At 45.5% G+C, this 26,102-nt stretch overlaps 1 protein-coding gene across 15 annotated transcripts in view; it reads right to left on the reverse strand.

Annotated features, from left to right (window-relative positions):
- Positions 1-363: 363 nt before the first annotated feature.
- The window catches only part of LOC143738011 (msx2-interacting protein), a 36,910-nt gene continuing 11,171 nt past the window's right edge, over positions 364-26,102 (reverse strand). For 8 of the 15 annotated variants that reach the window (XR_013203813.1, XR_013203812.1, XR_013203811.1 and 5 more), the window contains exons 6-16: positions 22,470-22,595; positions 22,263-22,376; positions 20,891-21,004; positions 13,695-13,795; positions 6,585-13,587; positions 6,407-6,499; positions 4,742-4,936; positions 2,753-2,911; positions 956-1,129; positions 862-922; positions 713-816 (exon numbers count right to left, since the gene is read on the reverse strand). Coding sequence is in view for 4 of the 15 variants with exons in the window: in XM_077229852.1 (XP_077085967.1) it covers positions 998-1,129; positions 2,753-2,911; positions 4,742-4,936; positions 6,407-6,499; positions 6,585-13,587; positions 13,695-13,795; positions 20,891-21,004; positions 22,263-22,376; positions 22,470-22,595 (8,037 nt within the window). In the remaining 11 variants the exon portion in view is untranslated. The other 7 variants (XR_013203810.1, XR_013203809.1, XR_013203808.1 and 4 more) reach the window with 7 other exon arrangements.

The raw sequence follows: 26,102 nt of genomic DNA on the forward strand, positions 1-26,102 counted from the left end.
TGTCGCTCTGTGATTTTCTTTTCTTTTTTCGCCCAATTTCCATGAACAAAACTGCAGTTGATGAATAAATACAAGCAGGGCAGAGTGTGTGTGTTCACACAGAGGTGATGACGATGAGTGTGTGTTCACATGAGAGTGTGTGTGTGTGTGTGTGTGTGTGTGTGTGTGTGTGTGTGTTCGCACAGAGGTGATGACGATGAGTGCGTGTTCACATGAGAGTGTGTGTGTGTGTGTGTGTGTGTGTGTGTGTGTGTGTGTGTGTGTGTGTGTGTGTGTGTGTGTGTAAGTGTGTGTTTTCACACAGAGGTGATGACGATGAGTGTGTGTGTTCACATGAGAGTGTGTGTGTGTGTGTGTGAGTAAGTGTGTGTGTTCACACAGAGGTGATGACGATCATCAGGTGCGGGGAGATGCTGGAGATCTGGCTCAGGAGGTCCGGGATGAGAGTGTGTGTGTGTGTGTGTGTGTGTGTGTGTGAGGAGAGTGTGTGTGTTCACACAGAGGTGATGACGATGAGTGTGTATTCACATGAGAGTGTGTGTGGTGTGTGTGTGTTCACACAGAGGTGATGACGATGAGTGTGTGTTCACATGAGAGTGTGTGTGTGTGTGTGTGTGTGTGTGTGTGTGTGTGTGTGTGTGTGTGTGTGTGTGTGTGTGTGTGAGGAGAGTGTGTGTGTTCACACAGAGGTGATGATGATCATCAGGTGCGGGGAGATGCTGGAGATCTGGCTCAGGAGGTCCGGGATGAGAGTGTGTGTGTGTGTGTGTGAGGAGAGTGTGTGTGTTCACACAGAGGTGATGACGATCATCAGGTGTGGGGAGATGCTGGAGATCTGGCTCAGGAGGTCCGGGATGAGAGTGTGTGTGTGTGTGTGTGAGGAGAGTGTGTGTGTTCACACAGAGGTGATGACGATCATCAGGTGCGGGGAGATGCTGGAGATCTGGCTCAGGAGGTCCGGGATGAGAGTGTGTGTGTGTGAGGAGAGTGTGTGTGTTCACACAGAGGTGATGACGATCATCAGGTGCGGGGAGATGCTGGAGATCTGGCTCAGGAGGTCCGGGGCCAGGCGGGACAGGTGACTCTCAGAGAACTCACACGGCGGGAAGATCTGCAGCACGTACGCCGGCTGCGCAGGGATGAAAACAGCGCTTTACAGGGATAGTTCACACAAAAACTACATTTACCCCATGATTTACTCACACCTAGGATTACTTGAGGGTATGACATTCTACTATCAGACGAATAGGAGGCTGGCTCTTCCAAGCTTTATAATGGCAGTGAATGGCTGTTTCTGTTTTGAAGTCCATAAAAGTGCATCTATCCATTATAAAAGTTGCACTATTATGATGGATAGATAGACTTTTATGGACTTCAAATTTAAGCTGGCTATGATTATACCGCTTGTTAAAAAAACGCAACTTGATCCTACAGAATTATTCAATTACAGGCCGATCTCAAATCTACCTTTTCTGTCAAAGATACTAGAAAAGGCAGTATCCTCACAATTGTGTTCCTTTCTTGAAAGAAAGGGTATCTGCGAGGATTTCCAGTCCGGATTTAGACCGCACCATAGCACTGAGACAGCTCTCATTAGAGTCACAAATGATCTGCTCTTATCATCCGATCGTGGTTGTATCTCTCTATTAGTGTAACTTGATCTTAGTGCTGCATTTGACACCATTGACCACAACATTCTCTTAAATAGACTAGAAAACTATGTTGGCATTAGTGGAATTGCATTAGCATGGTTTAAATCATATTTATCTGACCGCTATCAGTTTGTAGCAGTAAATGAAGAGATGTCTTATCGATAACAAGTTCACTATGGCGTACCACAAGGCTCAGTACTAGGACCGCTGCTGTTCACTCTGTACATGCTACCCTCACTCTCACACACACACACACACACACACACACACACACACACACACTCTCACACACACACACACACACACACACACACACACACACACCCTTTAGGAGATATCATTAGGAAGTATGGCATTAGTTTTCACTGTTATGCTGATGATACTCAGCTCTATATTTCTTCACGCTCTGACGAAACTTACCAATCCACAAAATTAACGGAATACATATCTGATATAAAAAACTGGACGACAAGTAATGTCCTACTCAATTCTGAAAAAAAAAAAAAAAGATTTATCCCGAGGTTTACCGCAGTCCGCCGGATCCAGATCTGATGAAGGACCTGCGCATTGACACGACGCATCCCTGAAGTGCCAGCCTCATCAACACTGTGAAGGCCTCATGGGCACCTCAACAAACTCATTCTCCATTTCACTTTGTGAAAGTTCTGATCCCACCTGACCTCTGACCTATAATGATGCTGAATCATAATCATACACTGTTGCTTCGTTGGTCAGAGGATGACTGAGACTGAGTCTGGGTTCTCACGAGGGTTTTTCTCCATTCTGTCACTGATGGAGTTTTGGTTCCTTCACTGTTGCCTTTTTTGCCTTTGACGCCATTGGCTTTTGATTCGCTTAGTTGGGGACATTTAATTTTATATTTAACAATATTATTACAACATTATTTTCCTGTTATCTCTGTAAAGCTGCTTTGAAAAAAATCTGTATTGTAAAAAGCGCTATATAAATAAAGGTGACTTGACATTATAAAGCTTGGAGGAATGTCATATACACCTAGGATGACTTGAGGGAGAGTAAACCATGGGCTAATTCTCATTTTAATGAAGACAACACCTGAGCATGCAGGAAAAGGCACGCACCTGATTGGAGCCTGGGTTGGGCACATTGATGATTCCAGCCGCTAGTTTGGCCTGCAGGTAATTGATGAAGGCAGATTTGAGCGCCTGCGTTTGGTTCAACACGTCGTCCTGGTTGACGCCACACGGCATGGCCAACAGCAGGCAGAAATCACTCTCCCCCTGACAACACACAACACACAGCATCTCACACGAGTTTCTCCAGCTCAAATCTGTTCTGCTTTTCTCCATCTGTCCGCAGTGTAATGCTGAGTACGAGTTATTCTCTATATCAGTGTTTCTGAACTCCTGAAACGCCTCCATTGTAGTCTTTAGTTTCTTCCGGGAACGAACACGTCACAATATTCCTCATTTAAATAATATGCATAATAAAGGGGCGGGGCCTGGTTGAGTTAGTTGGTAGTGTTGAAACTGGCGGTTATGGTAAGGGACGGGACATTTCCCAAACACACTCGAAGTACTCGACCAATCACAACACACTGCTCCAGCCGACCAATCAGAGCAGTGTGCTTTCAGAAGGAGGGGCTTCATAGAGACAAGAACCAATCAGGGGTGTGTTTCCCGTACAACGAATTAACTCGCTGCTTAAATTACCTAGCAAGTCATGACTATGGTAGTTATTTCTTCAACGATGCTTCGTACTGTTTCCCGAAAGCGCATTTTCGCAAATTGGTTGATCAACCACGTTGGTTAATGTGTCACAAGTGGTGGAGTAACTACTTTTAATGAAATAATTACTTTTAATGAAACTGTTTGAGATCGAATCAATGCTAGATGTTTAGCTATAAATTACAGACATGACATCTGAGGACCATTTCTCATTTTTCTCAGTTATTTTGCTTTATTTCCAGATTCAATCATAGACTCATTCTTGCGCACTAGAGCTCGTTCACACATGCGCACTCTACGAAAACTACACTTTAAATCTCTTGACAAACTAAAAGATGTAAATGACATTGACATCAGACTTGTTGAACTATACTGATGAAGAATTAACTTGCGACCATAGTTGGCAAACGATGCTTTTGGGAAACACAGCCCAGAGCGTTACTGACACACTGGGAAGAGAGGAGCTGCATCAATGGAGAATATGGAGGAACTAATCAACATTCAAGCAGGAAAACTGAGTCTAGTAGAGCCCAAAAGCCACAATCAAGAATTTGAGAAAGAGCATAAGTCCTCTTTAAAAGGATCCTCTGCCTACAGCCTGAATGTTTACACACTCCATCATTCATACAAATTAGTTTAAACAGCTTGATTTTTCAGACAAAACTTTCTTAACCAATATAGGGTGAGAACACGGTCATGGTGAGTGAAAATTTGTTTGCATTACTCAAAATAAGTTTGCATTTGCATAAAAAATATAAAATTTAATTATATCTAAAACTGATAGCCCTCTTGGATACTGAAAGATTCATACATTTTAATAAGCAACAACTAGAGCCTCTGTCCTCAGCGATGCACAAAAACAGAAACTCTTGCTGGAAAAGGGAATCTTCCAGAGTCACGTAATATTCTGAATGTTCTGATCCAATCCGACCTCTGACCTGTACTGCTTGAATCATAAATCACACTGTTGGTTCGTTGGCCGAGGAGAACTGAGCCACTGAGTTTAGTTTCTCTCAAGGGTTTTTTCTCCATTCTGCACTGATGGAGTTTTGGTTCCTTCACTTTCACCTTTGGCTTTTGTCTTGCTTAGTTGGGGACATTAATTTTAATATTCAACAATATTATTGATCTCCCTGCATTCACACCATTATATGAGAACTGAACGATGACATCACCGTTTACTCCTGAGAGGCTATATATATATATATATATATATAAATTAACTTTTTTTACCCATCACTAAACTCACTTAAGATGGACTGTGACGCTATGTTCTTCTGGAAACAAACTTTGTTGCATTATTTTCCTGTTCTCGCTGTAAAGCTGCTTTGAAACAATCAGCAATGTAAAAAGCACTATATAAATAAAGCTGACTTGACGTACCGTCATCCTGCGTGCGACGCCCTCGAGCTGCTGCGCCTCCAGCCTCATCCGCTGAACGATGCGCAGGATCCCGCCGCTCTCCGGCAGAGGCAGAGACCGCAGGCCCAGAGCCTTGTTTCCACACAAGAAGTGCAGCTGAACCGCTGCGGTGTCGTTCTTCAGCGCCAGCAGGCCTTGCCACACAATAGGGTATTTCTGGACAACGACAGAGTTGATAAAACGCAGCACATCTTAAGGGTCTGGTCTACATTTGCATTCTCACTACACACAGATGGTTGAAAACGAAGACAAATAATTGTGTGTGTTTGTGGTGAGTGGAACATGTTGACGTGTTTAGGCCATTGCACACAGAGTCCGAAATTTTCGCAAGTTAAAAAATAAATATGACCTCACGTTGTGTCAATCACATTTACACATTGCCTCCGAAACTTTCGTTCGTCATAAAAATTTTGGATCCGGTTCGATTTTCTACGTTTTTCACATCCGTAGCAAGCATTTTGAGAGGCGTTTTGACAATTCAGAGACACCGAATGACGAATACGAAAAAATGCATACGGAAATTTCAGACTCCGTGTGCAATAATGTGAAGGATTACTCCACTAGTTACTCTGCTAGGACACCTGAATTGATATTTTCTAATATGATATTAGGAAATCAAATACTTTCCCTGGTCACTGTACAAAAATCAACAATATGATGCTTTATAACTGTGAGAAGTGCTATACAAATAAGGAAATTCAAATAGTCTAAAGGAAATTCCAGGACTTAAGGACTTTAAGCACTACTTTTTTTGGTTTTCAAGGACTACAATCAGAGATCGTGCTTAAAAACTATACTAAAGATATTGTTTGATAAGGCTTTTTAAAACTCATAATTAAATAAGTTGTAAGTTAAATTACAAATATAAGGTATCCAAATTATATCAAACACAAAGTTTATAATGGCTATTATTGATCAATAAATAATATTTTATATTATAATGTTGGCATACTTCTTATCGAGAAAAGCTCTGATGGGGGTTTTATCAGACGTACTGCAGTGTTAATTTTGCATGAAAAGATTGTGCTTTTGAAAAGTCAAGCACTTTTCAAGTACCTTTTCATAAATATGTCTGTTTCAAGGGTTTTCCAGGACTTGCATTTCAAAAAGTCAAATTCAAGTACGTCAAGTCAACTTAATTTTTATAGCGCTTTTAACAATATAGATTTATTTAAAGCCGCTTTACAGTGATAACAGGAGATTACATTAACAGACTGTTTTGGCTTTACAGCAGATCCAGAATAAAGTTATTGTCCAGTTAAAGTTAGTTTTGATTGATTCACTTCCGTTGCAAAGATCATTAGTTATTAACTTAGGGGCCGCTAACACGACACCGCTATAACAGAAAACCAGTGAATGTTAAGCACCTTGTACGAACCCTGAAATAAATGCTTTCAAAACTAACGAGGAATCAGTGTGAATGTTGAAAACTACAAACCAGTTTGCATTTAATTAATAACATTGTACAATATTATAAAAATCTATAACTTTCACATTTTGCACAGACATATTAAAAAGAAAATTGAATTATAAAATCTAAATAAATCTAGCAAAAAAAAAAAATCTTTTAGATACATTTTAGAAGTGTATTTCATTTTAATGGGGGATAGTGAAAAATAAACTCACCGTCAGAAGTTGCACCATGTTCACAGGCTGATGTCCAACCAACTCCACTTTAACTTCAGCTTGAGGCTGACTTGACTCTGACTCTTTAACTCCCTTGGTTTAAAATGAAAGGGACAAATGTAATTTGCACAGCTCTAAAAGCTAGTAAACTTAAAAACTGATGCATACTCAAACTTACCTGTGACGGTGGGATGCTATGGGTGGACTGGTTAATCCCCATTGGAGAATTATCAGCAAACTGAGCGTGGGCGGGCCGTAGGTTTGTATACATGTTGGAATATTCAGGAAAGGACGTCCCAGCTCCTGCTGTCATCAGCTGAACTCTCTGAGGAGAAGCCATCGGAGGCATTGCACTACGGATCGCCATCATTCCCTCCTTACTGGGAGGTGTCTGTGCCCTCCTCAACTCAGATGTTTTCGAGGGGTCCTTCTCAGACACTCCCTTAGCTAACAAGTGTGGCCGAGGTGAGAGAGATGCCGCCATGCTGGTAGGAGTTGAAGACGTCGGCATGTTCTCGGGGACGTGCACCTGGTGTAGTTCTGCAGTGGGGCGATCGCTCTGCTGGTGGTGAATGAGTACTCGCATGTCTCTCGGTGACATGTTGAATCGGTCGATGGGTAAACCACTGGGGAGAGCTCCACGATATTCTGCTGGTATGGATTCTGGTTTCAGTTGAGCAGCTGGTCTTCCGAGAGCTGTATGGAAACGCCTTGCTTCTTCTTCTCCTCCATCATGGCTTCTTGCATTGGCTGTGTTAACCTTGAGGACCATTTCCCTGTTGCCCACGGCCTGGGGAGATATGGGTCTCTGCTGGCCAGGTGGCCAAGAGGGGAGGCTCTCAGAGTGAATGGCATAGTTCATCATAGAGAGAGGAGGTGTGTTCACTCGTACCTCGCCCTGAGTAAGGTGCCCTATCGGGCCAACGCGGTGTGGCGACATTCGTCCAATGCTCCCATGAGCGTTATGTGGGGGCATGATCACAGACTGCTCAGAGTGGTGGACAGAGGACACATATGGGGACAGAGAGGGTAATCCAGAGGAAAGGACCATAGACACACCTTTTGGAGATGAGGAGCCAATAGGAGACGACACTTTGGCAAAAGGAGAATGAGGGTGTCCAGATTTCCGGGGAGATCGCGGCTCCTGCTTAGGTTGAATAAGCGATGGAGTTCGATCTGTTGGTGTGCCACTTATGAACGCACTGTGATTACTTGGTGCTGGGGGAAGATGAGGATTTATAGCAGGACTAATAGTTTGGACCCAAGCGGATTTCACGCCATCAACACTGAGGGACTCTGAACCATCTACCTTCTTGGGGTGCTTCACTGTATGATGGTAACTCATGACCTGTGATGGGCCAGGCGTTTGTTGCAATAATTTAACAACTCCACTTTGAACTGGGGCGTAAGAGGACTCTAATTTGTCCAGTGCAGACTCTTGTTTAATTGTGGAGACATTTAGTTGTGGTTTTATTGAATGCCCATGATCTGAAGGAAGAGGGCATTTCGAAGAAGGTGTTTGGGAGGCACTGTAGTGTTCCTGCTTGATCTGGGGCATGGACACCAGCTGCTGGGACTCTATGTCCACAGCACTGGCCGGTGGGATCTGGCTGATTTTGGCACTTATGCGATGTGGCCCTTCAATTTTCTGGCCAGAATGACTCAGCACCACCACACCTTCAGACGTCTGAACTCTCAGCCCTGTGCTGGAACCTGTGCTCAGCGATGTACTCTCCACAATATAACGACCAGCATTACCACCTTCCTCACCGACTGGTGGACCATGGTACGTACTGCTTTCCTCCAAGCTTGGCTGGTAAATCTGTTTTGGAGGTTGTTTGTCGAGAAAGGGATTTCCAATGGGAGCATTTGGCTTCTCCTCAGAGTCAGGGGGATTGCAAACTCGACTGATGACAGAGGTAGGAGTGGAAGCAATAACTGAAATAACTGACTTTTCACTGAAGATCTGCTTTGTTTCTGGGGATGGAATAGAGGCAGGCTGTCGAACTACAGGTTGGGCTGAAACAGAGGGTTGATGAGCACTTTTGCTGGTTACCACATCTGGTGTAATGTCACTTTCCCTTGCAGAATGAGGATGCAGATTGCCAGATGTAGCAGCGATGTCCAGCACTGGGCCAGTTCTAGGCTTTGTGAGGATTTTACGCAAATCACCCGAGTTGGCGTCATGAACAGGGGTGTCTGAGGGTAATTTTGGGCTCTCTAAAGGGGTCTGTGGTGGGGAGAGGACCCCAGCTTCTTTCGGCGGATTGAAACGCTCTGTAGGGGAAACAGAAAGCCTGCTTGGGTATGAGGACAAATTCTTAAGGCAAGTTCTTGTTGGAGATAGTGAGGGGGACGTGTCTTTGTATGAGTAAGGCTGATACTTGGGTGATGTTGGGCTTCTGCTAGGAGCAGGAGAAGATTTTGGGATATCCATCTCAGTTTTAAGAGGCAACTCTGGTTCATTTGGAACGTCAGCATTAGGAGCTGTTAAAGTTACAACCTGCTTGGAAGTGGAAGTAATGACATTAGCTGTACTTGTGGGTGATCTTTCTTTGACTGTTGGAAGTTCTGCAGGTATGGACTCCGGTGACTTCACAGGGATGTTTTCAGAATCCAAAACTACATCTTTGACTGGTTCTTTTTTGCTTCCAGCACCCTTTTGGCCTTTGCCCTTCTTTGAAGCTTTTGCTCTGCCTTTAAACCCTTTTCTAGGAGAGGTTACAGTCTCCTCCTGAACATCTGCTGCACCAACACAGGTTTCAGATACTTTTGAACTGGGTGCAAGTGTCTGTACATCAGCATTTGAATCTACAACAGAGTTGATGATTTGTTCTTGTGGCAGGGTACAAGATGTTTCCTCTGCTGTAATGGAATCTATAGCAGCAGCAAGCTCTGTTTCACTAGATGGAATTGCAGGCTTTTCTTCTTCCGAGTCACGCTCTGGTTCTTCAGGTAATGAACGTTGTGCCTTTGTCAAGTTACTTTTAAACTGAGGAGGAGGAGATGCATCCTCTGTCAGCTTTGCAATATTCTCAACAGCTTGCTCAAGTTCCAGCTCTCGAGAGAGCAAAGATACATCTGACTCAATGGGTTGTGCTGCAGCAGGCAATGCCTCCCCTTCACTATTAACTTCATCCATGGCATCACTTTCAAATTTAGATTCTATTACTTCATCCTTTGAAGACACACCAGGTGAGCTCTTTTTGGGAGAATCCTCAGTTCCAGGTTCATCTTCACTAGTCTGAAGCATTGCCTTCACCTCGGTCACATCAAGCCGAATTGTAAGGTTTTTAAGAACAAGAGAGTTTTCTTCAGTGATGAGTTTGGAGCTTTCTGATATTTTCTCCATTTTGTCTCCCTTTTTTCCGATTCCAGATGCTGGTACATTCACTGGACTTACTCCTTTTTGTGTGTGGGGTGAACATTTGCCTTTACCTGTTTTAGAAACCCCCTCAACGCTCGTCTCACTGGAATCCAATTCCTTAGACTCAGTTGATTTTGACCGTTCAGATTTTCCTGCTGGTACATCCTCAGCTTGGCGTCGATTCTTGGGGGGGCGTCCCCGCCTCGAGGTCGGTGGCGGTGCAGCAACGGTCTCTACGTCAGAACCCACATCTCTGTCTACACGCTTCCTTACACGAGGTGATTCAGCGTCTTTTCCAGGTTGCAGAGCAGTTTCATCTTCAATTGGTGTAGCATAAACAGAACGCACATTCCTACGCCTTGCCCTAACTGGCTGTGAATTTTGCTCTGTACCTTGCTCCATTTCTATGCTGTGTACAGGGGACTTACTTACGGACTTTGAATCAGACACTGCCTTGGATGCCTCTCCTCTTGGAGAGCGTTTCAGTTTTTCTTTGTCAATGCGCTCACTTTTGCGGGTGCTCTGTTTGTCTGGGGTAGCAGGCAGAGTTGTAGTTACTGGTGTGCTAAGTGAGGTTTTAGTCTTTTTATTTCTTGACTTTGGAGGGGGAGACACAGCTTCCTCAACTGGATAATTATCAGCAACTTTCTGATCACCTGTATTAATAGATTCAGCTTCTGTAACAGGTGGCTCAGGTTCCTTTTCATGTGGCTCAGAAGAGATTTGTGAGAGGGGACTTGGTGATTCCGGAAACTTCACTGGAGACTCAGTCTCTGGTTGTGAAGTGCTGGGTGGTGTTTCGTTACTTGAAAGCTGTTCTGAAACCACTTTGTTGGTTTCAGGAGCACATTCAAAGTCATTAGTCTTCAATACCGTCTCCTCGACTGGGATCTTTGACTCTTGCCCTTCTGAAATATTAGGTTCTGAGGGTTGCTCTAGCAAAGGCTGTAATGGCTGAGCTGAGGGCTGTTCATGCTCTTTATCTTCTTCCTTCATGGAAGGATCAAACAAATTATAGGCAGGAGTATCAACGCATTCGATTCCCACTGATGGCAAGGTTTCTTTAGCTATTGTAACAGGTGGTGATATTTGAGGAGCTTGGACAGGACTAGTCTGAGGAGCCAGAACAGGGCTAATTGTTTTGCTCTCAGCTGGATGGATAGTAGGTTCAGTAGCAATTTGTTGCTGTGGAGCTTGTTCTTCCTCTGGAGTTTTACTTCCTCTGGTTGTATCTACGGTTTCTTCATGCTTGTAATTTTGAGGGATTTGTTCTTTATTATTCTGTTGCTGTAACCTTGTTAGCTCCAAAAAGCGGCTATGGAAAAGCACAACTGGTTCTGGGTCAGGCTGCCCTTCTACTGGGCCTTGCTGAGGGTACAGATATCCAACACCATGCTCAGGGTCCTCATGCTTTCGTTCCAGATGCTGGAGACGCCTTGAATCCTGCTCAAAAATAGAACTGTGCAAAAAACGTGACGCAAACAACTCTCGTCTCTCCTGTTCTTCTGGCTTTGGATCTTCTTTCCTTTCTTCCACTTTGTCGTCAGACTCGCTTCTAATCTTTTTCTTCTTCATGTACCATGAGGGAGTTGGTCGTGGGGCGGACTCTACCTTTTCGGTGTCCTTTCTACTCCTTAAACTGGCTAAATGTGTATCATAATCAAGGAAAGACCAGTTGTCTTCTCTTGAGGAGGACAAAGACTTTGCACGCTCCAACAAAGCTTTAGTATCCGGCGTGATTGTCTGATCATCTGCAAAAGAACGGAATTTGTTTCTCTCTAGGGCAGATGTTAGCTTGGACTCTGACAACCTGTCAGGACGATGTCTTTCAGAGAAGGATACAGAAGTTGATGGTGCAGGAGAGTTGGACTTATTTTCACGATCCTCTTCAGAGTCAGAACGCACTTCACCAGGTTCCAAATCGGGCCAAAGTCCATAATCCAAGAACTTCCGATTGAGACGTCTTTTCTCAGAGCCCCTTGAAAAGTCTGGTAACAACTCTTGCTTTAGTCGACTCTCCCAACGTCTTTGCTGCTCATCTGGTAGAGTTGTCTTTGACATCTGTACGTTGTGCATCCGTTTACCAGTGAGCTCCAGATCTAATGGAACATTATCTTCAGGTTTTGATGGTTCTTTTACTTCTCTCACAGTCATCTGAGTAGGAGGGTCAGCATAGTCCACCTCTCTTAGTAGCGGGGCATGCTGAAACCTCGGAGAATTTGTGTTATTCCACTCAGGGTCTTCACTCTTTTGGCGACCTGTTCGGTAAATCCTTTCTCTCTTAGCACTCATTTCCATCTCAAAGGACTCTTGTTTCTTGATCTTATTTGGAGGCGAGGTATCGGTTACATCTTGCGGAGGCTTTCCAACCTCATGCACCAGGCTACGATGCTCAAGATCTTCTGCATCTATACCTTGCTGAGATTCTGCCTTTCCTTGTTTATCAGGGGTCTGCAGCTGCTGCCGAAGCCGTCTGTTTTGCTCCATCTGTTTGCGGTAACTCTGAGAAAGGTCAATATTTTCGAGATATTCGTCCCTTACTTTGCTGTCCTTATCGGATGTTCCGTCGATTGAAAACCGTCTAGGCACAGGGTGCGATTTTGAGTCCAAAACATCCACCTCAGATAATTCCCCTGGTCGTAGCGATGGACCCTGAGACGTCCCTCTCATAGTGCTATCCAGCTCTTCCCTTTGACTATAATGAGGGCCAGTCCTGGATTTGGAGTGTTCTCTTTTTTGAGCCTCTTTCTCTGCTTTCACATCAATATCAGTCTCTTTTGCAAATCCGGTGTTTGTAGCAAAGTCAGCAGGTTGGCTAATTCCAGAACCTGGATCATCCTCTAGACGGCCCCTTTTTTGCCTTATAGTTTTCCCACTGGGATCGCCAAAACGCCTCTTTCTCGCTGCAAGTCTGTCAGAATCTAATAGGGAATCTTTGCCATCACTACCAGAGTCAGACTTTAAATGCTTCTTTGACTTTCCTTTGCCATCCCTGTCTAACGACTCACTTTTACACTGATCGAGTCGCTCTCCCTTTTGAGACTCAAGACGAGTTACGTGGTCAGCCGGGGATGGTTCTTTGTCCCCTTTATGCTTTTGTCTTTCTTGATTCTCCACATCTGAAACTTTTCCCTTCCCAGAGCCCAAATCCAGACTAGGCTCTCTATCTGCTTCAGAATGAGGTGCACTGGGAGACTGTACTTTACCTCTCCTTTGCTTTGCTTTCTCTCCCTTCTCTCTGTCAGCCTTTTCTTTGCGTCTGCCACGTTTCTTGTTCTCCGCTCCACTTGCGCGCTCTGCCTCGGTCTGCTCTATTTCTCTCTCCAGTCCTTCCGGTTTGTAATCCACTGGCGATTTCTCAGACTTCTCAAACTGAGCTGGAGGTGGAGACAGCGAGCTGCAGCTTCCAGATCTCTCAGAGGAGTGTCTATACACCCGTCGTTCTGCCTCTCGAGAAACACGTTCAGATGGTGAGGGTGAAGCAGAGGGAGTTAATGGACGCCGCTGATGAGACGGGCTCCATCTGCCTCGGTCGGCCTCAAATCGCTCACGCTCACGTTCACGTTCCCGCTGGATATAGCTGTACTTCCTTATGTCCTCAAAAGGGTCTCGATAATCTCTGTATTCCCGTGGGTCCTCGTGGTAGCGGGGATCGTAGTGTTCTCCTTGGTAATGATCCAACTCTGCATAGCGATCGCGACTGCGACCAGGGTATTCCCGACGGGGGTCTTCGGCGTAAATGCCAGGAGTCCTTACATTTTCGTAATACGCCCGCTCAGCTGAAAACTCATGATAAGGAGTTCGCCGCTCTTCCCTGGCAAAAAGAAACAAGATTTGACAATAATTAGCCAAGTGCTTGAAGATAAGCAAACTGAAGGCAGGAATTAATAGTTTCTAGGGTGTTGTACTTGAATCACTCACCTCCTCTCAGCTGGAATATCATAAAAGTCACGGATATCCTGCCCTGACGCCTGCATAGATCGATAGAAAGCCATTTGACTCTCCTGACTGGCAAAATCAACCTGGACAAAATAAACACATTACATTATAACTGTACATATAGTAGCGGTCAAAAGTTTAAAAGAAGTCTCTTCTGCTCACTATGGACTAGGGCTGCAACAACGAATCGATATAATTAGATCGTTAAAAGAGTTGGCAACGAATTTCATTATCGATTCGTTTTGTCGCACGATTATTACGCCAGTCAATTATTCGCAGAAATGTTTGAGTATAATAAATTTTAAATAGCTGAGCGCGGAGAAGATCTATGAGGCGCCGGACAGAACAAAAGCGAAGCGAACTCCGCGAGCGAGACCCAGTGTGTCCGAGATATTGCGAGAGAGAGAGACCCAGTGTGTCCGAGATATCGCGAGAGAGTCCCGATGCATCCCATCTTACTCGTGCTGTTCAGTTTTCATGATCAACGTAAAAAAAAATAACATTATAATATTTTAACATATATAAACTAATGCGCTTATTTAATGAACTCTGGGCAAAATGCATCTTCGCAGCAGTGAGTGGGTGGTTGTTTCGGAGATGCGACATTAGGTTAGAGGTGTTTCCATCTCTCACGGTCACCTTTTTTATTGCAACATTTACAAATTGCCTCGTCAGTATTTACCACCTCTCTCTTCTCTCTTTCTCTTCCACACTGTCACTTGATGACAACTACATAAGCATTTTTAGGCATTGAATAAATTATATTTATATATTAAATATCTGTGAGTGTGAGAGTGTGCATCTGTGAGTGTGCATCTGCGAGTGTGCATCTGCGAGTGTGAGAGTGCGCATCTGTGAGTGTGAGAGTGTGCGTTTGAGAGTGTGCATCTGTGAGTGTGCATCAGTGAGTTTGAGAGTGTGAGTGTGTGTGTGCATCTGTGAGTTTGAGAGTGTGAGTTTGAGAGTGCGCATCTGTGAGTTTGAGAGTGTGCATCTGTGAGTTTGAGAGTGTGCATCAGTGAGTGTGAGAGTGTGCATCTGTGAGTGTGAGAGTGTGCATCTGTGAGTCTGAGAGTGTGCATCAGTGAGTTTGAGAGTGTGCATCAGTGAGTTTGAGAGTGTGCATCTGTGAGTGTGAGAGTGTGCATCTGTGAGTGTGAGAGTGTGCATCTGTGAGTGTGAGAGTGTGCATCTGTGAGTGTGAGAGTGTGCATCTGTGAGTGTGAGAGTGTGCATCTGTGAGTGTGAGAGTGTGCATCAGTGAGTGTGAGAGTGTGCATCAGTGAGTTTGAGAGTGTGCATCAGTGAGTGTGAGAGTGTGCATCTGTGAGTTTGAGAGTGTGCATCTGTCAGTGTGAGAGTGTGCATCAGTGAGTGTGAGAGTGTGCATAAGTGAGTGTGAGAGTGTGCATCAGTGAGTGTGAGAGTGTGCATCTGTGAGTGTGAGAGTGTGCATCAGTGAGTGTGAGAGTGTGCATCAGTGAGTGTGAGAGTGTGCATCTGTGAGTGTGAGAGTGTGCATCTGTGAGTGTGAGAGTGTGCATCAGTGAGTGTGAGAGTGTGCATCAGTGAGTGTGAGAGTGTGCATCAGTGAGTGTGAGAGTGTGCATCTGTGAGTTTGAGAGTGTGCATCTGTGAGTGTGAGAGTGTGCACCTGTGAGTGTGAGAGTGTGCACCTGTGAGTTTGAGAGTGTGCATCTGTGAGTGTGAGAGTGTGCATCTGTGAGTTTTAGAGTGTGAGTGTGTGTGTGCATCTGTGAGTGTGAGAGTGTGCATCAGTGAGTTTGAGTGTGAGTTTGAGAGTGTGCATCTGTGAGTGTGAGAGTGTGCATCTGTGAGTTTGAGAGTGTGCATCTGTGAGTTTGAGAGTGTGCGTTTGAGAGTGTGCATCTGTGAGTGTGAGTTTGAGAGTGTGCATCTGTGAGTGTGAGTGTGAGAGTGTGCATCTGTGAGTGTGAGAGTGTGCATCTGTGAGTGTGAGAGTGTGCATCTGTGAGTTTGAGAGTGTGCATCTGTGAGTGTGAGAGTGTGCATCTGTGAGTGTGAGAGTGTGCATCTGTGAGTGTGAGAGTGTGCATCAGTGAGTTTGAGAGTGTGAGTTTGAGAGTGTGCATCTGTGAGTGTGAGTGTGAGAGTGTGCATCTGTGAGTTTGAGAGTGTGTGTGCATCTGTGAGTGTGAGAGTGTGCATCTGTGAGTTTGAGTGTGTGAGCGTGTGTGTGCATCTGCAAGTGTGCATCTGCGAGTGTGCATCTGTGAGTGTGAGAGTGTGCATCAGTGAGTTTGAGAGTGTGCATCTGTGAGTGTGAGTGTGAGTTTGAGAGTGTGCATCAGTGAGTGTGAGAGTGTGCATCAGTGAGTTTGAGAGTGTGAGTTTGAGAGTGTGCATCAGTGAGTTTGAGAGTGTGAGTTTGAGTGAGTTTGAGAGTGTGAGTTTGAGAGTGTGAGTTTGAGAGTGTGAGTTTGAGAGTGTGAGTTTGAGAGTGTGAGTTTGAGAGTGTGAGTTTGAGAGTGTGAGTTTGAGAGTGTGAGTTTGAGAGTGTGAGTTTGAGAGTGTGCATCTGTGAGTGTGAGAGTGTGCATCAGTGAGTTTGAGAGTGTGAGTTTGAGAGTGTGCATCAGTGAGTTTGAGAGTGTGAGTTTGAGAGTGCGCATCTGTGAGTTTGAGAGTGTGCATCTGTGAGTTTGAGAGTGTGAGCGTGTGTGTGCATCTGTGAGTGTGAGAGTGTGCATCTGTGAGTTTGAGAGTGTGAGTGTGTGTGTGCATCTGTGAGTGTGAGAGTGTGCATCTGTGAGTTTGAGAGTGTGAGTGTGTGTGTGCATCTGTGAGTGTGAGAGTGTGAGTTTGAGAGTGTGCATCTGTGAGTTTGAGAGTGTGCATCTGTGAGTTTGAGAGTGTGAGAGTGTGCATTTGTGAGTTTGAGAGTGTGAGTGTGCATCTGTGAGTGTGAGAGTGTGCATCTGTGAGTTTGAGAGTGTGAGTGTGTGTGTGCATCTGTGAGTGTGAGAGTGTGTGTGTGCATCTGTGAGTGTGAGAGTGTGTGTGTGCATCTGTGAGTGTGAGCATCTGTGAGTGTGAGAGTGTGCATCTGTGAGTGTGAGAGTGTGCATCTGTGAGTGTGAGAGTGTGCATCTGTGAGTGTGAGAGTGTGCATCTGTGAGTGTGAGAGTGTGCATCTGTGAGTGTGAGAGTGTGCATCTGTGAGTGTGAGCATCTGTGAGTGTGAGAGTGTGCATCTGTGAGTGTGAGAGTGTGTGTGTGCATCTGTGAGAGTGTGCATCTGTGAGTGTGAGAGTGTGCATCTGTGAGTGTGAGAGTGTGCATCTGTGAGTGTGAGAGTGTGCATCTGTGAGTGTGAGAGTGTGCATCTGTGAGTGTGAGAGTGTGCATCTGTGAGTGTGAGTGTGCATCTGTGAGTGTGAGAGTGTGCATCTGTGAGTGTGAGAGTGTGCATCTGTGAGTGTGAGAGTGTGTGTGTGCATCTGTGAGAGTGTGCATCTGTGAGTGTGAGAGTGTGCATCTGTGAGTGTGAGAGTGTGCATCTGTGAGTGTGAGAGTGTGCATCTGTGAGTGTGAGAGTGTGCATCTGTGAGTGTGAGAGTGTGTGTGTGCATCTGTGAGAGTGTGCATCTGTGAGTGTGAGAGTGTGCATCTGTGAGTGTGAGAGTGTGCATCTGTGAGTGTGAGAGTGTGCATCTGTGAGTGTGAGAGTGTGCATCTGTGAGTGTGAGAGTGTGCATCTGTGAGTGTGAGTGTGCATCTGTGAGTGTGAGAGTGTGCATCTGTGAGTGTGAGCATCTGTGAGTGTGAGCATCTGTGAGTGTGAGAGTGTGCATCTGTGAGTGTGAGAGTGTGCATCTGTGAGTGTGAGCATCTGTGAGTGTGAGAGTGTGCATCTGTGAGTGTGAGCATCTGTGAGTGTGTGCATCTGTGAGTGTGAGAGTGTGCATCTGTCAGTGTGAGTGTGAGCATCTGTGAGTGTGAGCATCTGTGAGTGTGAGAGTGTGCATCTGTGAGTGTGAGAGTGTGCATCTGTGAGTGTGAGCATCTGTGAGTGTGAGTGTGTGCATCTGTGAGTGTGTGTGTGCATCTGTGAGTGTGAGAGTGTGCATCTGTGAGTTTGAGTGTGTGAGCGTGTGTGTGTGCATCTGCGAGTGTGCATCTGTGAGTTTGAGAGTGTGCATCAGTGAGTTTGAGAGTGTGAGTTTGAGAGTGTGCATCTGTGAGTGTGAGAGTGTGCATCTGTGAGTGTGAGAGTGTGCATCTGTGAGTTTGAGAGTGTGAGTGTGTGTGTGCATCTGTGAGTGTGAGAGTGTGCATCTGTGAGTGTGAGAGTGTGAGTGTGTGTGTGTGCATCTGTGAGTGTGAGAGTGTGCATCTGTGAGTGTGAGTGTGTGCATCTGTGAGTGTGAGAGTGTGCATCAGTGAGTTTGAGAGTGTGAGTGTGCATCTGTGAGTTTGAGTGTGTGCATCTGTGAGAGTGTGAGTGTGCATCAGTGAGTGTGAGAGTGTGCATCTGTGAGTGTGAGAGTGTGCATCAGTGAGTTTGAGAGTGTGAGTGTGCATCTGTGAGTGTGAGAGTGTGCATCTGTGAGTGTGAGAGTGTGAGTGTGCATCTGTGAGTGTGAGAGTGTGCATCAGTGAGTTTGAGAGTGTGAGTGTGCATCTGTGAGTGTGAGAGTGTGCATCAGTGAGTTTGAGAGTGTTAGTGTGCATCTGTGAGTGTGAGAGTGTGCATCTGTGAGTGTGAGAGTGTGCATCAGTGAGTTTGAGAGTGTGAGTGTGCATCTGTGAGTGTGAGTGTGTGCATCTGTGAGTTTGAGTGTGTGCATCTGTGAGAGTGTGAGTGTGCATCAGTGAGTGTGAGAGTGTGCATCTGTGAGTGTGAGAGTGTGCATCTGTGAGTGTGAGAGTGTGCATCTGTGAGTGTGAGTGTGTGTGTGCATCTGTGAGTGTGAGAGTGTGAGTGTGTGTGTGCATCTGTGAGTGTGTGCATCTGCGAGTAGGCCTGTCACTATAACAAATTTTGCTGGACGATAAATTGTCCAAGAAATTATTGCGATAAACGATAATATTGATCATAAACGATAATATTGTCGTTCTGAGACCATTTTCATCTAAAATAATGATGATAATGGCATAATAATGCAGGTACACCTTTTCAAACATCAATAAACTTTTATTTCTAAAGACTATTTAAATGAAAAAAAAAACCAAAAACAATAAAAGCAATGGACTCTGTCTCTGTTAACAAAAAATGCACATGTGTGACTTCCGTTCACACTGAGAATCATATGCATCATATACTGTGTGAGCAAGCGTCTCATATCAGTATTTGCACTAGTTTGTGTGTGTGTGCTCGCGTCTCATATGAGTATGTGCGCGGACAGTTTGTGTGTGTGTGCTCCGTCTCATTGAGTTTGTGCGCGAGTTTGTGTGTTTGCGCGCGTCTCATATGTGCGTGGAGAGTTTGTGTGCGCGCATCTCGTTCCCGTGTGTATAGAGTTTGAGCATTCAGCAGTATACATGTATGTTTGACTACTTAATGTGTATGCAAGTGTTTCATATAGGCCTATGTGTGCGTGAATGAAGTTTGATTTAAGCCCTAGACGGCGGTATGTCGCCTCATATGTGAAAGACCGCGCGCGCGCGAGAGAGAGAGGGACGCGCTACGGCGCTCTGCAATCAAATATGATTGTAAATAGGCTCAGTAAAAAAAAATAATAATAATTAAAAAAAACATTCGAAAATCAATGTGTGGCGCTCAGCGTTGATATTGTCATCCAGTCTCTTTGGTAGAGAGAGAGAGAGAGAGAGAGAGAGAGAGAGAGAGAGAGAGAGAGAGAGACGAGGAAAAGAAAACAAGCATGCAAATGTAAATTATCGCGGCCGGAAAAATTATCGAGCTAATTTTTTTTATCGTGCGATTAATTGATTTATTGATTATCGCGACAGGCCTATCTGTGAGTGTGAGAGTGTGCATCTGTGAGTGTGAGTGTGTGAGTGTGTGTCTGCATCTGTGAGTGTGAGTGTGCATCTGTGAGTGTGAGAGTGTGTGTGTGTGTGTGCATCTGTGAGTTTGAGTGTGAGAGTGTGCATCTGTGAGTGTGAGTGTGTGTGTGCATCTGTGAGTGTGAGTGTGCATCTGTGAGTGTGAGTGTGTGCATCTGTGAGTGTGCGTGTGTGCATCTGTGAGTGTGCATCTGTGAGTGTGCATCTGTGAGTGTGAGAGTGTGTGTGTGCATCTGTGAGTGTGAGTGTGCATCTGTGAGTGTGCGTGTGCATCTGTGAGTGAGAGTGTGTGTGTGCATCTGTGAGTGTGAGTGTGCATCTGTGAGTGTGCGTGTGCATCTGTGAGTGTGCATCTGTGAGTGTGAGAGTGTGTGTGTGCATCTGTGAGTGTGCATCTGTGAGTGTGAGAGTGTGCATCTGTGAGTGTGAGTGTGCATCTGTGAGTGTGCATCTGTGAGTGTGAGAGTGTGTGTGTGCATCTGTGAGTGTGAGAGTGTGCATCTGTGAGTGTGAGAGTGTGTGTGTGCATCTGTGAGTGTGCATCTGTGAGTGTGAGAGTGTGCATCTGTGAGTGTGAGTGTGTGTGTGTGCATCTGTGAGTGTGCATCTGTGAGTGTGAGAGTGTGCATCTGTGAGTGTGAGTGTGTGTGTGCATCTGTGAGTGTGAGTGTGTGTGTGCATCTGTGAGTGTGTGCATCTGTGAGTTTGAGTGTGAGAGTGTGTGAGTGTGTACATCTTTTGCACTGTGAATTTGCAATGTCAGTTCTGTTTTTGAATAAAGGGTTGGAAATTAATGCTTTTTTAAATTTATTTATCGATTAATTGAAAAATAAACGACAGATTAATCGATTCTTAAAATAATCGTTAGGTGCAGCGCTACTATGGACGCATGTCTCAGAAAACAGCTGTTTCAAAATGTAATAATATTTTACAAATATTAGCTTTTTTATGTAAATAAACAGCCAAATGCAATTTATTCCTTTGATCAAAGCCAAATTTTCAGCATCACTACTTCATTTCCTGCTCAAGAAACATTTCTGATTATTATTAAAGTTGAAAAGAGTTGTGCTGCTTCAGATTTTTTGAGGAAACAGTGATGCATTTGACTTTTTAAAGATTCTAGATGAATAGAAAGTTAGTCACTAGAACTAGTCAGTTCCACACACCTTAATTTTGTTCCCTCCTATCTTCCATCCTTTGGTTTCTCTAACAGCTGCTTGGGCAAAATCAGTGTTGTTGTACAGAACAAGAGCCATTCCTTTTAACCTATCAAACACAACCTGGAAAAAGAGGACTATAGTTAGTATAATTCTACACAACTCAATATAAAAATCAATATAGGGTAATTCGGTTTCAAGTCAACCTGAGTTCCCCGGCTCATTTGTTTTATTTTGATCATTTTTTTTTCTGCTGAAAAATGCATGAAAAAGCCAAAATATTAAATGTAATGAATGTATATTGACTGACTAATCCACTGTTTTGTAGAGGGTCAAAATGACAATTTTCACGTGAGATTCGGGGGGAGGGGATAAAAAGACTTTAGAAAGATGGCAGGATTATTATTTTATTTTTACACAGAGATTGGTAGGTCTACTAGTGAAATCTGTTGACTTTAGCAGTCTTTGTTGCATTATATGCCAACGGGGACAGTCCAAAACTGGGAAGTAGTATTAAAGATATCTTAATCCTTTTAAATTCCTAGTATCTTCATTTTAAAGGCCCTTGATGGGTCAGTGCCAGAGATATGGAGATCTTAATGCGGCTCAATGAGGTTAAAAGCCAAACGTGGGTCAATGTGCACACAGCTGATGCTTTTGTCTTTCAAGAGGAATATCTGAACAACAAATAATGTATCAAGTTTTTTTTCTATCAACACAATTTGCAAAGAATGTCTGAGAGCCATAAATATTGTTCCAAAGTTTGCATGCCTGTACCTCAAGTATTAAAGATATCTTAATATCCTTCTAGATAAAAATTAAGATTGCAAAAGAAATGTTTAAGAATTATTAAGATCCTATATGGTTCATTCTCACAGATACGGGCATCCCAATGCGACTCCATGTTCAAATTGTTGAATTTTACTAATTTTCAATGGTCAAAAAACAAATTTGGTTCATTTTTCAAACAGCTGATACTTATTGTGTTTAAAGAGGATTGTCTGAAGAACAAATACTGAAACTAGAAATGAGTCTTATTTCCCTCTGTCAAAATAATTGCATAAACACACCTCTCTCTCTAAGTGGCATATAATGCAACAACGACTGCTAAAGTCAACAGATTTCAATAATATATCTACCAATCTCTATGTAGAAATAAAATTGTGCTCTCATCTTTCTGAAGTAATTTGGCTCCAAATCTCAGGTGAAAATTGTAATTTTGCGTAAACAGTGGATTACTCAGTAAATATACATCGGTGGCATTTTAATATTTGGGGTTTCATCACTATTTATTTATCTTTTCAGAAAAAATATTAACAAAATCAGAAGTGTGATCTGGGGAGGTTCCTGGCGCTGGGATGGGCCTGTAGTGCAGCTGTACCTTGACGACGGGGCCGTAGCGGCAGAAGTGTCGCGTGAGATACTGCTCTGTGATGTTGGAGGTCAGCCCGTCCAGCCACACACACGCTGTCGGCATACTCTTCCCAAACCCAAGCTGCAGTCAAGACACACAGAATCATTACTGACCATCCAGGCCCACAGTTACATGTAAACATGCAAGTATCTGCCATGAACGTGCATCAAATACCTTGAGTCTGTTGGTGCCGAGATACTCTCCATCCATTTTCTTAATGGCTTTACAAACACTTGCAATATCGGAGTATTGAACAAATGCATACTGGGGAATGCCATTCACCCTCTTGATATCAATATCCTGAAATCAATCAAGACAAATCCATGCTTTAAAAAAGGATTGCAACAATGACAAAACTAAAATTAAGATTGGAGTTTGTTAGAACCATAGTGAACAACATTTGACTTTTCTCCTCAGATTTATGGCTCAAATCCACTCAGAATCTCTAGAATGACAATCAAACTGGGAAAAAGTCGAGTCTCCACTTATACAGCGCTTCAACAATAGGAGATTACAGTAACAGAGATTGTTTCGGCTTTACAGCAGATCTAGAATAAAGTTATTGATTCACTTCCGCTGTAAAGATCATTAGTTATTACCTTAGCGGCCGCTAACACACACCGTTCTAACAGAAAACCCTTAACTCTAAAAAGGTAATAAAAGTATAATGGAAAACACACCCGCACCCGACCCGCTAGACAAGCACCGACCCGCTAGACAAGCACCGACCCGCTAGACAAGCACCCGACCCGCTAGACAAGCACCCGACCCGCTAGACAAGCACCGACCCGCTAGACAAGCACCCGACCCGCTGGACCCGCACCCGACCTGCACCGCTGGACCCGCTAGAAAAGCACCCGACCCGCACCGCTGGACCCGCTAGACAAGCACCCGACCCGCACCGCTGGACCCGCTAGACAAGCACCCGACCCGCTAGACAAGCACCCGACCCGCTGGACCCGCACCCGACCCGCTGGACCCGCTGGACTAGCACCCGACCCGACAGACAAGCACCCGACCCGCTAGACCCGCACCCGACCCGCTAGACAAGCACCCGACCCGCTAGACCGCACCCGACCCGCTAGACAAGCACCCGACCCGCTAGACAAGCACCCGACCCGCTAGACAAGCACCCGACCCGCTAGACAAGCACCCGACCCGCTGGACCCGCACCCGACCCGCTGGACCCGCACCCGACCTGCACCGCTGGACCCGCTGGACTAGGACCCGACCCGACCCGCTAGACAAGCACCCGACCCGCTGGACCCGCACCCGACCTGCACCGCTGGACCCGCACCCGACCTGCACCGCTGGACCCGCTGGACTAGCACCCGACCCGCTAGACCTCACTCGCTGCCACACAAGCCCGCCCGCTCACTCGCTGCCACGCACGCACGCTCGCTCGCTCACTCGCTGCCACGCACGCACGCTCGCTCGCTGACACACGCACGCTCGCTCGCTCACTCGCTGCCACGCACGCACGCTCGCTCGCTGACACACGCACGCTCGCTCGCTCACTCGCTGCCACGCACGCACGCTCGCTCGCTGACACACGCACGCTCGCTGACACACGCACGCTCGCTCGCTGACACACGCACGCTCGCTCGCTGACACACACGCACGCTCGCTCGCTGACACACGCACGCTCGCTCGCTGACACACGCACGCTCGCTCGCTGACACACGCACGCTCGCTCGCTGACACACACACGCTCGCTCGCTGACACACGCACGCTCGCTCGCTGACACACGCACGCTCGCTCGCTGACACACGCACGCTCACTCGCTGACACTAGGGCTGCAACTAACGATTATTTTGATAATCGATTAATCGGACGATTATTTTTTCGATTAATCGATTAATTGGATAGAAATTAAATTAGATTTTTTTTTTTATTATAACTAAATAAAACCGTAAATCAGGGTATTTATGTGTAAAAGTGTACTTTAAAAAGTGCAAAAGCCACACATTGAGTTTTACTAATATCAATATTTGCATTGTTTTTAATGATAATTGCTGATGGCAAGTTGACAAACATGATTATTGTTAAAAAAATGATATCCAACATATTATGTTTTAACACAATTTTTGTTAAAACAAATTTACACAGACATGTTGTTCAGATGTGAATATCTGAACTAAAAACAAACTAAAAACATCTAAAATATATAATTCATTTAATTTTTATTTAAAATTAATTATATATAAGGAATATAAGGATAAAGAATATAATATATATTATATATATAATATATAAAAGAATATAATATAAGGATAAATTGATTAAATAAATATAGAAAGACTGAAAACAATTGTGTGAACGTAGAGCCGCAGTAGATCGCGTTTGAAAAACAATTAAAACTTAGTAGACAAATGCTATAAAAAGAGAACGGAATGGAGGTAACGTTACCCAGCAAGCTAACAGGCTTGAGTAAAGGACAGGAGAAATTATGCATTTGTGCACAAGCATTCGCTGAAAACCACTGAGTACAGTGACTAAAAAACAATATTTTACTGCTGCTGTTATTAACTGCCTTTGTATTTAATGCTTCACTTTGTAAACACCGTTTTAATTTAACCTATTTCTGCGGTAGCGCTATTTTAATCCATCACTTACGTTGCGAGCGAACTGATTGCACAACCTGATGCTCGAGAAAAATACAGACATCCCGGAAGTCCCGGGAGTCTCCCGCATATTGATTGCGGCTCCCTGATGCCCGCGAATTAGTTCAAACTCCCGAAATCTAGAGCGCGCAAGCAAGAGCGCGCATGCGAGACAGGAGAGACTGCTCCAAACCGTGTAGCGCGCGCGCTCGGCAGAGCGCCTGAGGGAGAGAGACCTTGCGTGTGTGTGCGTACCAGTAAACGCTCCCGTGACGTAAGCAGACCAACTAATCGATAATGACATTCGTTGACAACGATTTTCATAATCGATTATAATCGATTTTATCGATTAGTTGTTGCAGCCCTAGCTGACACGCACGCTCACTCGTTGACACGCTCGCTCACTCGCTGACACACGCTCGCTCACTCGCTGACACGCGCTCGCTCACTCGCTGACACGCGCACGCTCACTCGCTGACACGCGCACGCTCACTCGCTGACACGCGCACGCTCACTCGCTGACACGCGCACGCTCACTCGCTGACACGCGCACGCTCACTCGCTGACACGCGCACGCTCACTCGCTGACACGCGCACGCTCACTCGCTGACACGCGCACGCTCACTCGCTGACACGCGCACGCTCACTCGCTGACACGCGCACGCTCACTCGCTGACACGCGCACGCTCACTCGCTGACACGCGCACGCTCACTCGCTGACACGCGCACGCTCACTCGCTGACACACGCACGCTCACTCGCTGACACACGCACGCTCACTCGCTGACACACGCACGCTCACTCGCTGACACACGCACGCTCACTCGCTGACACACGCACGCTCACTCGCTGACACACGCACGCTCACTCGCTGACACACGCACGCTCACTCGCTGACACGCTCGCTCACTCGCTGACACGCGCACGCTCACTCGCTGACACGCGCACGCTCACTCGCTGACACGCGCACGCTCACTCGCTGACACGCGCACGCTCACTCGCTGACACGCGCACGCTCACTCGCTGACACGCGCACGCTCACTCGCTGACACGCGCACGCTCACTCGCTGACACGCGCACGCTCACTCGCTGACACGCGCACGCTCGCTCGCTGACACGCGCACGCTCGCTCGCTGACACGCGCACGCTCGCTCGTTGACACGCTCGCTCGCTCGCTGACACGCGCACGCTCGCTCGCTGACAC

Source organism: Siphateles boraxobius, unplaced genomic scaffold (assembly GCF_051911475.1).
Source record: "Siphateles boraxobius isolate OS27281-9 unplaced genomic scaffold, OSU_SipBor_1 136, whole genome shotgun sequence".
Classification (NCBI taxonomy): domain Eukaryota; kingdom Metazoa; phylum Chordata; class Actinopteri; order Cypriniformes; family Leuciscidae; genus Siphateles; species Siphateles boraxobius.